This window comes from Bubalus kerabau, chromosome 20 (assembly GCF_029407905.1).
Source record: "Bubalus kerabau isolate K-KA32 ecotype Philippines breed swamp buffalo chromosome 20, PCC_UOA_SB_1v2, whole genome shotgun sequence".
NCBI lineage: Eukaryota > Metazoa > Chordata > Mammalia > Artiodactyla > Bovidae > Bubalus > Bubalus kerabau.
In genome coordinates, this window is record NC_073643.1 from 57470325 (window position 1) to 57484064 (window position 13740).

Consider the following 13740-nt stretch of genomic DNA (forward strand, 5'->3'; position numbering starts at 1 on the left):
CAAAGTATTTGCCCAGAGGCAAAATATCGAAGCATAGAGATACCAAAGGACACACAGAAGTAGGTCCAGAATTCAAGCATGCGGAAGAGCACATATTTATGCTTATTCTTCCCAAGTGATTTAGGTTCAAAGTAGGTAGATAAGAAATTAGGTGCTTTAAAGGTCCCCTACGAAGCACCTGCCATCTGCTGCAATCTTATTAATGCCACCCACCAACTTTTATTACACAACTATTGAGTTCAGCAGACAGGTCACAGAGGAACAGAAGAGATCACGCCTGCTTTTAAGACATTACAACCTCGTTCGTGAAGTACATGGAACAGGGTAACAAAAGGCAAAATTTAACAGTAAAATGTGTCGTGTGGGATAAAAGAGAGATCATTGTCAGCTCAAGCGTTTACCCCGTGAACGTGTGTGTGTGTGTGTGCCTTAAAAAAGCCACTTCAAAGGTTTCCCTCCCATCCCTCTCCCTTGGGCAGTCTCTCCTCGCAGACCTCTCCCAGCCACCTGGATCACACGGTCTGAATACTTCCTGAGTGTGAGTACCCTGATCCTTACGTGTACAGTCCTGTTGGACCCACAGCCTGAGGGAAGGCACAGCGGAGGAATGAGAATCAGGGAGGGAGACGAATCAGCCCGGTCAGGACTGGGAGTCTCGTCGGGGAGCAGCAGCAAAGTCTGGGAAGCAAGATGTGGGTGGAGGCCCAGGAGGGAGCCCACGGCTGGCCAGACCGGTTTCCAGTCACTGGAGCAGGCAACCAGCGGGCAGTGGTGAGCCCCTGAGCGGGCTGGGGGAGTAGGGTCAGGGATGCTATGGTTTAGCAGGTGACGGGAGGATGGTGTGACCGGAAGGGGTGCAGTCAGGAGTCACTGGCGGGCCAGAGGGCAGGCTTCTGTGGGAACCAGGCATGAGATAAGGACGACAGGGGACACAGCAGGGAGATGAGGACCAAGGACCAGGCATTATGCAGGCACAGAAGACCTCAGCAAGGAAAGGCGGAAGATAACAGTCAAACAAAACAGACGTCTGAAATTTACATTTCAGACAATATCCACAGCCCAGGACACCCAGTGAAACATGTGAGTAACGTGGCGGGGGTGGGGGGCGGGGGGGAGGACTATGGCTACAGTATTTGAGAGAGGGTCACACCCCACTGGAAATGAGCATGATGGCACCGTGGGGATTGGAGAGCGGACTCTCTGGGGCCGGGGGGTCACTAACCCTGTGAGTCGGCCTGGGCTCAGCCACTTCCTGTGTGACCTGAGAAGTCGCTCTACATCTGTGTCCTCACCCGTAAAACGGGTACGCTGATATTTCCTGCCTCACAGAGTGTTAGGAGAAGTGAAAGAGCTTTTCATGTATTAAAATAACTATTTGTCAAAACATACGTGAACAGGGGACTTCCTTGATGTTCCAAGGGTTAAGAATCCGCAGCGTGATGCAGGCGACACCGGTTTGATCCCTGGTCGGACAGCTAACCCACACGCCTTCATTCCTGAACCCAAGTGCCACAACTAGAGAGTCCATGTGCGTCAATGAGAGATCCCTCATGACGCAACTGAGACCCAATGAAGTCAAATTAACAGTTTTTAAAAGACTGCATATGCATTGAAAATATATATATGAACACAATAAACTGCAAATAATGCTAAACGCACCAGAAAAAGGGCACTGGCCACTACTTGAGACAGAGAAGATTTCTCTGGGATGAGAGACCCACAGGATGAGAGCCATTAGGCTTGTGACGGGGAGGCAGGGGACAGGCCAAGCTGACCCTGTGGACGCAGGAGGCTGCTGGGATCATGGCCAAGGAGATGGGGGCAATGCGGGATGGTGGCATGGGCCAGGTCACTCGTCCTCTGCGGGGTGTGACGGAGCTGAGATCTTATTCCTAGGGAAAAGTCCTTGAATGGTCTGAAGTTTTAAACAGTGGAGAGACGAGTCTGGTTTATTTTATATCCTTTATGAACCCATAAATCACCTACGAACTTTTGCAAAAGATTACGCGACATCCGGAAAATTAATATAAGTACCCACCAGTGAAGTGTTCCCATTTCCGTGATGGGTTTTACAGCATCATGATCACCAAAAACATAATCACTTGAAACGCTGACACCCAGAAGACAGTAATAACCCCGTTAAAGGGAGAGGAATGTCGTTCTATATAAAGACATGAAGTCCATCTACAAGGGATCTGCTGCCCTGCAACCCATTTCTGGTCCAGTCCATTCACCCTCTTTTTTGTGTGGTTGTTGTCAATTATGAACATACCTCATCATGAGGAGAACAAATACTTTGGTGTTTTTTTTTGCCCCAGGAAATGGTATTTTCTCTGCCAGCCCATATTCCTTTTCTGAGACTTCCTTATCCCCAATAATACATTCTTTCAACTTATTGTGAAGAATTAAGAAAAGGTATCAATGAGGGGCTTCCCACGTGGCTCAGTGGTAAAGAATTCGCCTGCCAATTCAGGAGATGCGGCTTTGATCCCTGGGTCAGGAAGATCCCCTGGAGGAGGGAACGGCAACCCACTCCAGTATTCTTGCCTGGAGATCCCATAGACAGAGGAGCCTGGTGGGCTACAGTCCATGGGGTCGCAAAGAGCCAAACGTGACTGAGCAACTAAGCAGGCAGACACAGGTTATCAATGATAAAGCTACTAAAATGTAGGGATATTCAGTGCTGATGAAAAGCTCAGCTCTAAATGTGAACACCATTATTCTGGGTTTCCACCAAGGAAGCTTTTTTTTTCCAGACCCACAAGAGGACATGAACCCCATTGTGGGAATAGAATTATGGGGTGTATTAGTTGTTTTTTTTTTTTTCAGGCAAGGGAACAGAAGTTCAAGATATGTCGTGGAAGTCTTCCAAGGAGATTTCCAAGGTGAAACAATCCAGCACCAGGCTTGGCTCACTGCACAGCTCCTTCAGTGACAGTGGCCCAACCACACTGTAATACAGCAAAGAGTGTGAGTCTCAGCTTCCCCGGTGGCTCGGCCAGTAAAGCATCTGCCTGCAACGCATGAGCCCTGAGATCGATCCTGAGGTTGGGAAGATGCTCTAGAGAAGAAAATGGCAACCCACTCCAGTATTCCCACATGGGAAATCCCATGGACAGAGGAGCCTGGGGGGTCCGTGCAGTCGTAAGAGTTGGACATGACTTGGCGACTAAACCACCATCACCACGAGTCTCGGCTAAAGGTGGAAACTGGTGAAGGTGGGGAGAGGCTCAGTCAAACCCCCCAATGTTCCTGCCACGCCATCACTTGGCCAAAACCCCGAAACAGGAAGACATCACTCTCCTGGGACCCTGATGGCACATCTAGCTCCCAGATGCACACTCTTCAGTATCCCGAATCCCTGCTGGCCTTGTCCCATCCTCACTCCATCAGGACCACTTCCTGAGCTCATTGAGCTCAGCCTCAGCTAATAAACACAACTGTAGGCCAAGCCTACAGCATGAAGGATCTCACCACGGCAGCAGGTGTGCGGCCCCTGGGACCCTCCAGAAGTCAGAGGCTTTCACTGGGTGTCTCCTGTCTGCTAAACACTGTGTAGAGACTACAGAAAAGGCAACGTGAAGCCGCTGCCCCAGCAGCAACCTACACTGAAGGTGGAGCACTCTGCGGTCCATGTGGCTGGCCGTGCAGCTCAGTGAGGCTGACTGAAATGAAATTTCAGACTGAATCGCCACCAGATTCTGGTGACCACACGCAGGCAGAGCTTCAGGCACATCAAGCAGACGTGAATTCACCTCCTGGCTGTTTCTCCACCACAGTGTGTCCAACTGGGGCCCCAGTAACTTCGGGCAACACATGCATTCTTTCTGTTAACATTCAATTCGCAGATCTGTGCCTCTGGTCTTCTTGCTAGAAGCCTCTCTCATTCGTGTAACACTGTTTCCTTCTTACACTTTACCATCTGTTAAATTAGTGGAACAGCGATTTCAGCATCAGAAAACCTAAGTCTGAGCCCTATATTTCAATACGTTTACTTACTCAGCCTCAGAGAAGGCAATGGCACCCCACTCCAGTACTCTTGCCTGGAAAATCCATGGACAGAGGAGCCTGGTAGGCCGCAGTCCATGGGGTCGCTAAGAGTCGGATACGACTGAGCAACTTCACTTTCACTTTTCTCTTTCATGCATTGGAGAAGGAAATGGCAACCCACTCCAGTATTCTTGCCTGGAGAATCCCGGGGACCGGGGAGCCTGGTGGGCTGCTGTCTATGGGGTCACACAGAGTCGGACACGACTGAAGTGACTTAGCATAGCACTTACTCAGCCTATGATGTTCCATACTTCAAATGCCTAGCACCAATTGCAGGGGTCATTTAACCTCTCTGGATCCACCATTGCTCACTTAAAGAAAACTTAACAAGGCTGCCTACTTCATAAGGTCACAAGCTTGGCATGTGGGTTAAATGATATAAGATAATTGAAAATGCCCACTGAATGGAATTAAATGATAACAATGTAACTGAAAATGCCCAGTGAATGGAATTAAATGATACAACCTCATAACTGAAAATGCCCAGTAAAGGCAATTGAGCACTATCTTGGCATTGTCACAGATGACACCTCAGAGCTGTGCAGCTGTGCTTTTCATGACATACTCACATACATTACCTCACTGATTCTCACCATGAGTTGGCCAAATAGATTATAGCTTTCTACAGATGAAAAACCAAGGTGCTAAGAATGTAAGCTGACTTCCTAAAGAAGCTAACTCTAAAATCCAAGTCTCCTGACTCACCATCCAATGCTTTTGCTACTAATTCTTCAGCTAATTTTCATCAAGACCTTTTGGAGAGAAAGCAGTTGTTTTAGCTTAAGTTATCTGACAAAACACACAATCAAAACCAAAAATAAAGAATACCTTCCAGCAAGCCTTCTAGCCCTGTGCTCTTTCCCCCATACCTTGAGATGCATACGAGGAACCATCTGATAATTTCTGGAGAAAGCAAAGGAAGGCAAGCCCTCCCCTCCTGGGAACACGAAAACCAGGATGTATTTCACTTCCTCTGAATAGAGAGAAGCAGAGTCCCATGAACAGTAACCAAGGCAGGTAAGAAGATTCTCGCACCAAGTCGGCTGGGCAGAGTGGGGCAGATGAATCTGGCATCAATGCCAAAGGATTCTTGGGACTCCAGCTGCACAGGAATTAACATAAGCCCTGAGGACTTCAAACTCCAAGAACAGGTTCAGTATCAGGAAGGTCGGTTTCCACTTAGTCATGCTCAACACAACCTGCTATTAAACTACAAGGGATAACTCTGAAGGTTCAGTAAACGATATCTGAAAAATTTCACATTGCTGTTTGTAGTTCTTACAACGTTAAATTGTATGCCACACTCCCCAACAGAAAGCCAGTCTTTATTCATAATACTCTTTCAATGGTCGTACTTTCAAAGACAGAGTATAAATGGATGGATCCTTTGCTTGTCCAACTTCTCTTATCGGGACGTGTCCTGGGCCTGATTTACGGACCTGTCTTCCTGAAATGTATACATCTACAATGTGAGAAGGACTTGCCTCACTTCCCCTTGTATCCAACTCCTTACTTCTACACAGAATGTTTTCTGAAAATTCATTTGACGGTTGAAATGTCTGAAGTATAAACAATACTTCTATGAGTTCTATGCTTATTTCCAGGGAATTAAAAACATATTTGTTTAAGGCCCCTAGTATGGCTTCTTTCAGGCGTCCCTGGTGGCTCAGAGGGTAAAGCGTCTGCGTGCAATGCAGGGGACCTGGATTCGATCCCTGGGTCAGGCCGATCCCCTGGAGAAGGCAATGGAAAATCCCATGGACAGAGAAGCCTGGTAGACTACAGTCCATGGGATCACAAAGAGTTAGACACGACTGAGCGACTTCACTTCACTTATGGCTTCTTTCAGGGGATAAGCCCCAGGATGAGAAACAGCTCTGTTGGTGCTGCTCCCCTTGTTCTAGAAAACTAAGTTAGTACAGGGGTGTATACCTCTTGTAAGGCTTTAACGTGCCCCCCTCCCCCACCCCGTGAACGCTCAATAGGGCAGATCCATAGGCTGGGCGGCCTCCAATCTCTTTCTCCCCATGTGGGACATCTCAGGTATCAGGAACCAGGATCAGGTGCCTGCCATCAACTCAGTTCTGTCTCCTGATCATCCGTACCTCCCAACACGTCATCAACACAGCCAGCTGGGCTGAATCACAGGTACCACTCTGGATGGAAATCTTTGCATGAGCACTCAACTCAACCATCTTAGCTTTTCTGATACTAAAGTGGTCCGAGGCTTGAGTCTATGGGCACCCTCAGCAACGCCCCTCCCCCGCGCCGGGGAGGGGTGGGGGGGTGATATTTCGTCACCTTGATGATTCTGGTGACAACCTGGCCAACAATAACTAAAACCCTTAGCTACTATAATACAGTTTGGCATCGGTGTCAGCTGTGCAAACACATGGACAGTACGGAAGCGACCATGCGCCTGTTGAGGGCCACCTATATAGACTTACAGCTGCGAAACCAAACGCAGGTTATCGTGTATTTCACACCCTTTGGGTGAAGCTGCTCAATGCCAGTGCAAAATTCTTACTGCTGGCTGAAGGTCACCCAGCTGCACAAAAAACCCACTGGAAGATGCCTGTAAGGGGGGCCCACACTAACACCACCATGTCCAAGGAGGGAAAATGAAATTTCAAATCTGGACTTTTGGAGTAAACTACCAATTACCACGATTTTCAACATGGTTGTCCAATAGATGCAGGAATTATCTTTTCTTTTCTCATATTTAGGCTACTGTGAACCTATTTTCGACACCTCAGCCTTCCACAGCACCTCATAGGCATTTTCAGTTTACTCTGGACATGCTTGTTCTTGTCACTTGTTTGCCTAGGATACTGAGAATCTCCTATTCAGAAGTGCTAACAGGTCCTCTTAGGGATCTGTCACCCCCAGGAATGAGTGACGTGACCTACATTACAGCCCAAGTTGGCAAACTTTCCACGAGTCGAGCTCCCCACTGCGCCAAAATTTCCACTCCCCACCTATCAGCAGCCTAGAAAAGTCTTCTGACCCATAACACGTTGCATCACTAGAAAGGCCTTTCCTTATCTGCATCAGATATGGAAATATGGTCAGTTCTCATCATTTGCCATTGACATGTTCTGTAAAGCCTCTGAGAACTCTTAAGTTAGTGAATGCTGAACCCCTGTGCCTAGGATGAAACTGCCTCAAGTCCTGATTTGGGGCTGCAAATCAATTTTACTGAGGAGACAAATTCACAAATACAGAAATCCACGAATAATGAGGATCAACTGTATCCAGTTATCAGGCCTCAGACACCTGCAAACACTGATTTTTCTGATTTCAGCACTACCTGCAAACACGCCTTCCTTCCCTACCATGCCAGTTTATATTATTAACATTTGGCAGTTTGATTTCTAAGTTGTTGGGTTTTTATCTGTTTTAATGTGGACAGATCCTAAATGGCTAGAGACTGATCAGTCGTATCCCCTTTTCTCTTAAGCTCACAGAGACTTCAGAGAGGCTCCCTAAAAGAATCACAGACGTGCCTCAGTCAACATACCTGGCAGAAACTTAACCCCCACCCCCCACCAAAAAAAAAAAAACAACACAAAACAAACTCTTTCACCAGGTTCTTATAGCTGCAACAGCTTGTCTAACACAATCAAGAAACAAATTGGTATGTTAACACTGACACACAGTGTCATGATTTTAGTTACATTAGCATTTTCCCAGTGTACTTGACTTCTACCTCCTAAACTTATGGCGACTCATTTTTAAGTCATACTCAAGTCTGGAAAGCAGCTTTTATTATGAGTACTTACGATTTAATTAAGGCAAACTGAAAGTAGCACGGCAAAATTATGGAGGAGAGACACTTGGAACAAACACAAAGTAAAATCGTCCTTAGGATTTGTTTTGGCAACCACCAGAAGATGATGACAAGGCCGGCTCCCTAAGGAGTGAAAAGGAATTTCCCACTATGGAACTCTTACCAAACAGACCATTAGAAAGGGAAAGTGTTCATTCCAAAGATACCATTTTGTAAGAGAGGTTACAATCTTTACAAGGTAGAGTGGCAGTTCTAAATCAGCAGGGAGAAGTTGCAACAACGGTGTTTATGAAGCTCTTTGAAGTCTTCAAAGACTTTTATAAATAGCATAACACAAAATGTTTTTCAAAGCACACTATTCCCTGTAATTCCTGAAACTGATATATCAGAACAGATTTTATCATGCTCTTACAGAGGAAAATGAAGCGCAAACTGTTAACTAGCAGGAAATTCTTCTGGTCACAAAACTGAGTAGGTGACAAGGATAACTCTTGAGTTCAAGTCTCCAGAAGCACGCCCGGGGGAGTTGTTTCTACTGCAACATTCACAGTTTTGGAATGCAGTTCATGGTTATTTATAGCAGAATTATCTTCTTAATTGTATTGTGTTTTGGTCAACATAAAAATTAGTTTGCATTCTCTTCCAAATGGAAAGCAAAGGCTGGCTGCCCAGAAGTGTGAGAAAACAGTGGCCAGGGCAATCAGCCTGGGATTAAACCACTGCCAAAGTCAAAGAACAAATTGAGGGGGTTACATCATTTCTACTAGGAGGGAGATGACTTTTCAGCCAGACGCAACAGGAAACACAAAACACACACACACACAATTGTCCAGACTACAGACAACAAACTTCTAAGTATTTCCTAATCCATTATTTAAATGAGAGCACTGAGATTGAGAGACAGACGACAGATAACTTGTTTCAAGAACACGCCCCACCCCAGGACAGCCTTGAGACGCTGACCCCTCAGGGCTCTTTAAACGACCCACGCTACGCCCCGCAGGCTCATGCGCAGACTTCATCAGCTCCAAGCAGGAAACAATGAACATTACAAGTCTGTGGACTCTGACGCCAGAGAAAGAGTTAAAAGTTTTTGGTATGCTAAAATGGAACGCAAAACTGACCTTCCAATACTAATAGAAGTAACACTTGTTGCCTTTGTCTTTGAATGTTCAGAGGAAACAGATGCGAGCCTTCGTTTTCATCAAAGTAGGCTTGAGTTTGAAAAAAGTCAAACTACAGGAGACAGTACCTTTCGAATACAGGGGGCAACCAGCTGCTGGTAGAAACTAGAAGACCCGCCTCCGCCCCCGCCCCCCAGGCTCCTGGTTCTTATTAACCGCAGAGAAGGAAATACAACTAGCAAACACACAGCACCAATGATCAAAGTGAAACTGATTGAAAAAAAAAAAAAAATCACCTGGTTTAAACAGACGAGCAGTTGCCGTTAGCGCGCGTAAAGACTAATAGCCCCAGCAAGTACTGTCATCCTAACCTAAGATATTTAAAGGTCTCCGAGTGATGAATAAAAGGAGACTTTACGCAAAACAAAAAACGAAAAGACCTTTGCTTGGCGGCGAGGCCTGCATTCGCTGCAGGAAGAGTGTGCCGTCTTGTTTTGGGGAGGGGGCAGGAAGTATACAGAGAGGAAGAGCCGGTCCCGGCTGCCCAGCTCTGCGATCCCGCCCCACAGCCGTCCTTAGCCGGCGGCCACGACCATGGGGCTGCAGGGCGCTGGCCGCCGCCTCGCCGCCGACTCCTAGACACCTTCCACTCCAGACGCTAGAGCTCTCCCTCCGGGAGCCTCGAAGTGCCCCGCAAGAACAAGCCACCTAGTCCTTCCAGGAGGACGCCCCCGTCCCGCTCCGAGTCAGCCCATCCCTGATTTCCCCGCAAGCCAACCCTCACCCGGCCCGGTTCTCCCGCACTCACCGCCGGGCGGCTCCCTGAGCGCCCACCTCGGGCCGGCCGGGCCCCGCTGGGGGCAGAGGCAGGGGCGCGACCGCGGGGCGCACTCCAGGGGTGCGCCCACGCGCAGGCGCCTTCGCGCCCGCGCTCCGCACTGACCCCCGCCGCTCCGCACACCCAAACGCACACGCGGGCGGCGCGCGCCTAGAGCCGGCTCGGCGGCGGACGCGAGCGCGGGAGCGCGAGGAATCCCTGGAATGAGGCGCCGCCCGCCCTCGCCCGGGCTCTGCCGGGCTCCACGGGGCCCGCCAAGGCCACGCCCCCGGGCCCGCCCCCAGCGCCTGGCAGGTGGGGCGCCGGCCCAGGTGAGCCGGCCGGGAGGCGGGGGCGGGGGCGGGGCCTGGGGCGCCCGGGAGAGGCTCCTCTCCCCACCCCCCTCCGCCGCGCGCCCGGAGGCAGCTTGCACCTCACCGGCGGGTGCCCACGCGCTCGGGCGGCCAACGTCCGCCGGGGGCCGGGGCGGCGCGCGACCCCGGGGATTGCGTGGAGCCGGCGCGCAGCGCGCGCTGGGTACCAGCCTCTGACACACACCGGACTCCAAAGGCCCAGGGAGCGGGAACGCAGAAGACCCTCCCGTGCGTGCCCAGGTGCCCGCCACTGCGGGCCAGCACCCCCACACACACACACGCACACAGTAAGGTCTCCCACCTGGTGGACACCGCAGTCGTGACGACGACGACCACACTGGAGGCCGACTCCGTACCCGCCGCCCCTTTACTTCCCAGGCGCACGACCGCCATGCAGCCGGCCGAGTGCCCGCGGACTCGAGCAGGACCTGAGGCACCTCCGCCGCCCTCGGCTCCAGACCCGCGCGGGCCCCCGCCTCTCGCGCCGACCGGCTCGCCTAGCTGCCCGCGCGCAAGGGAGCCCGGGGGTCGGCGTCCACGCCGGCACAGCCGCCCGAGCGCCGCGCACGCCGGCGCCTCCCGGGCTCCGCGCTCTACCGGCCGCCGACCTGGGGCGCTGCCTCGCCGGCTCGTTACCCGCACACACACACACCCAGCCGCTCAGCCCGGACGGGCCGGCCGCCGCGCGTACCTGAAGGGACAGGTCGCCCTTGCTCGGGGAGGCGTGTGCTCAGGTGCTCCGGCGATCAGAACGGCCGCTGCAGTCCAGGGCTCTCAGACGCCGCTCGGCTCCCTCCCATTACAGCATGTTACACCGCATACTCCACACACACACTCACACACACCCCGGGCGCACGGCAGCGTCTTTCCTCCCCCTCCCGCGCCCGGAGGAGGAAGTCCTAGAAAATGAAAACAGTGTGGAAGGGAGGGAACCGAGGAGGAAGGCAGAGAGATCCGAGGCCGAGCCCCCTCCGGCCGCTCACGCCCCAGTGTTTGCTGTGTTTGGCAAACTCCCCGGAGTCCTCCACCGGGTCGGCTCCGAAACGTGCCGGGGGAGGGGCGTGGAGGAGGAGGAGGTGAAACGTTTCCAATTGGTGCAGGTTCTGATTACAGCAGCAGCGCAGACATGTGACCGCGAAAAGAAAAGCCCTGTCTTTAATTTTTTCCTGTCATTCTCCGGAGACTTCGGGGTTGGGGGTAGGAGGGGTGGAGGCCTGAGCCTCCCCGGGGTACCTCCCCCAACCCGGGCTGCCCTTGCCCCATTGTTTTCGCGGACTGCCACAATGAAGAAAACATTTGCTTAACGTATCCAGCCGCTAACTTCATAAAATAAATAGTCAGGGACTGGACTTCCTCTGGTTTGCTTTAAATGGCTTCGTGGTGCCCGTGCCTTCTGGCTGTTCTCAAACCTCAGTCATTATGGGGAGCTCCTACTATACAGCTTGCCCTGGGAAGAGGGCTCCGCTGAGAGGGAATGATAACAAAAACAAATGCCAGCTTACATTAACACTGGAGGGAAATGCTTTGCAGGTTTCAAACTGTTTTTCCATCTCTTACCTCATCCAGTTATATCAGGCCCCAGCCTAATATCTCACTTGATCTTAGCCCCCGTTGGGGAGGCAGGACGGGTATTAATAGTTCCATGTTACAGTGAGATTGCCCCGGTGTTTATGCGCTCAGTCCTGTGGGACTCTTTGCGACCCTTTGGACTGTAGCCAACCCAGCTCCTCTGTCCATGGAATTTTTCAGGCAAGAACAGTGGAGTGGGTTGCCATTTCCTTCTCCAGGGCATCTTCCTAACCCAGGGATCGAACCCATGTCTCCTGTGTCTCCTGTATTGCAGGCAGATTCTTAATCCACTGAGCCATCAGGGACCTAAACAGTGTGGAAGCCTTGCCTGAACCAGAGTCAGGGTCTTGCACCCGCCCTGTGAAATGCACTCTCCTCCTGTCCACACAGGGCTAGTGGACATAGGATGACCCAGGTGACAGTCTGACCCAAGCATAGCTGTGCCTGTTTTCCTGGTTTCCAGATGTAAATGCACAGATTAAAGCTTGGGAAGGCTCCTGGTCTTCTCAAAGATTTTTTTTTTTTCTTTAAGACTCCATTTTAGTTCACCAGTAGTCTCAGACTAGGAAGACCTAAGATCTTGAGAAGGATAAAGAGGAGGTTTTCATCCTGCCAAATTAGGAAAGGTGAGGACTGCTGGAGCAGATTTGGGGAAGTGTGACAGTGAAGAAGGCGCTTTGGATTTGAAGAGACCTGGATTTGAACCCAAACCCCACCTCTATTAGTTCTAGAACTCTGGGCATGTCGTCAAGCCATTTTCTCATCTGTAAAAGACACAATTCTTAACTTGAAGAGCTGTTGCATGGACTAAAGAGCAGGCAGAAGATTCAATGAACATTCACATCTCTCCCCGGCTCTCTTCCTTAAATCTAGTCTTGCTGGGGTACCGCAGTCGTGGAGGAAGAGGGCAATGATTTGTCCAGATAATGCGCATGAGTCATGGCAACTGCACATGTATAAAACGGCTCTGGGGCTTACAAAGTGTCCCCACATATCATTATCTCATTTGGTCTGTATGACAACTCTGCCATTTGTGTGCTGCTAAATGATTTCCGTTCTGGGTCAGTGTGGAGGTCCTAAAGCTGCCTCTTTAATTTCCATCACTGCTTGGAGGGAGCCTTACTCTGCAGATAAAGCATGGGGAGAGAAGGCCTTTTCTCATGGAGGTGACCGGTCTTCGACCTTCCCGAGGATTAATCTCACGGCCTGCCTTACATCAGCGTTCGGGCAACTTTGCCCTGGCCACGTCTCAGCAGGGCGGTCTCAGTCTGAATGTCTCGGTCATGCCGATGAGCGACACACTCAAGGCGCTGTCAGACAGGGAGAAAGAAGTGCACTGGAGGTGTGAAGTGTCAGACGCGGACTATCCACACATGGGAACATAGACAGCAGCCTCGACCAGTGACTTACAGTGGCCTGCAGCGATAGAAACTAATCCTGACAGTAGTCGGTGAAAAAGGCAAGTTCCCAAAGATTACACACTGCATAACATCCTACTTGTAATGTTACAAATAGCATGAAGAATAATTACAGTCGTGCCTTCACCTGCAATAAAACTATGTAAAACAGAAGTGAGGGGAGGATGATGAGAAGATTCAGAATGATGGTTACCAGGGGAGGAGACCTGCGAGGGGTAGATGGTGGGAGGAACCACTGGTTAGATACAAGTCATTGTCAAAGTCTTAGTTTTTGGTTGGTGGGTTCACGGGTTCACTATTAAAATTAACTACTTAAAAAAAAATTAAATTAACTACTTAAAAAAAATAACTACTTAAGTGACAGTTGCACAATAACATAGATGCCACTGCACTATACGCTTAAAACGGTTAAAACAGCAAATTTATGTCTTGCATATTTTACCACAATAAAAAAAATATATATATATGGAGTTAAAAGAGAAAAATTGGGCAAATTTCTTGAAACAAAAACAAAAAACTACTTAAGTAACTAAAAAAAAAAATAAGTTCGGCTGTGCATGGATCTCTGATAAGAATGTGTTTCACAGCAAAGATTTTA

General features: G+C 49.9%; 1 protein-coding gene across 14 annotated transcripts in view; it reads right to left on the minus strand.

Annotated features, from left to right (window-relative positions):
* Nucleotides 1-12388, minus strand: part of VGLL4 (vestigial like family member 4) — a 162715-nt gene extending 150327 nt beyond the window's left edge. For 2 of the 14 annotated variants that reach the window (XM_055557390.1, XM_055557381.1), the window contains exon 1: nucleotides 8965-9254. Coding sequence is in view for 2 of the 14 variants with exons in the window: in XM_055557376.1 (XP_055413351.1) it covers nucleotides 10457-10548 (92 nt within the window). In the remaining 12 variants the exon portion in view is untranslated. The other 12 variants (XM_055557389.1, XM_055557379.1, XM_055557382.1 and 9 more) reach the window with 11 other exon arrangements.
* Between the last annotated feature and the right edge of the window lie 1352 nt (nucleotides 12389-13740).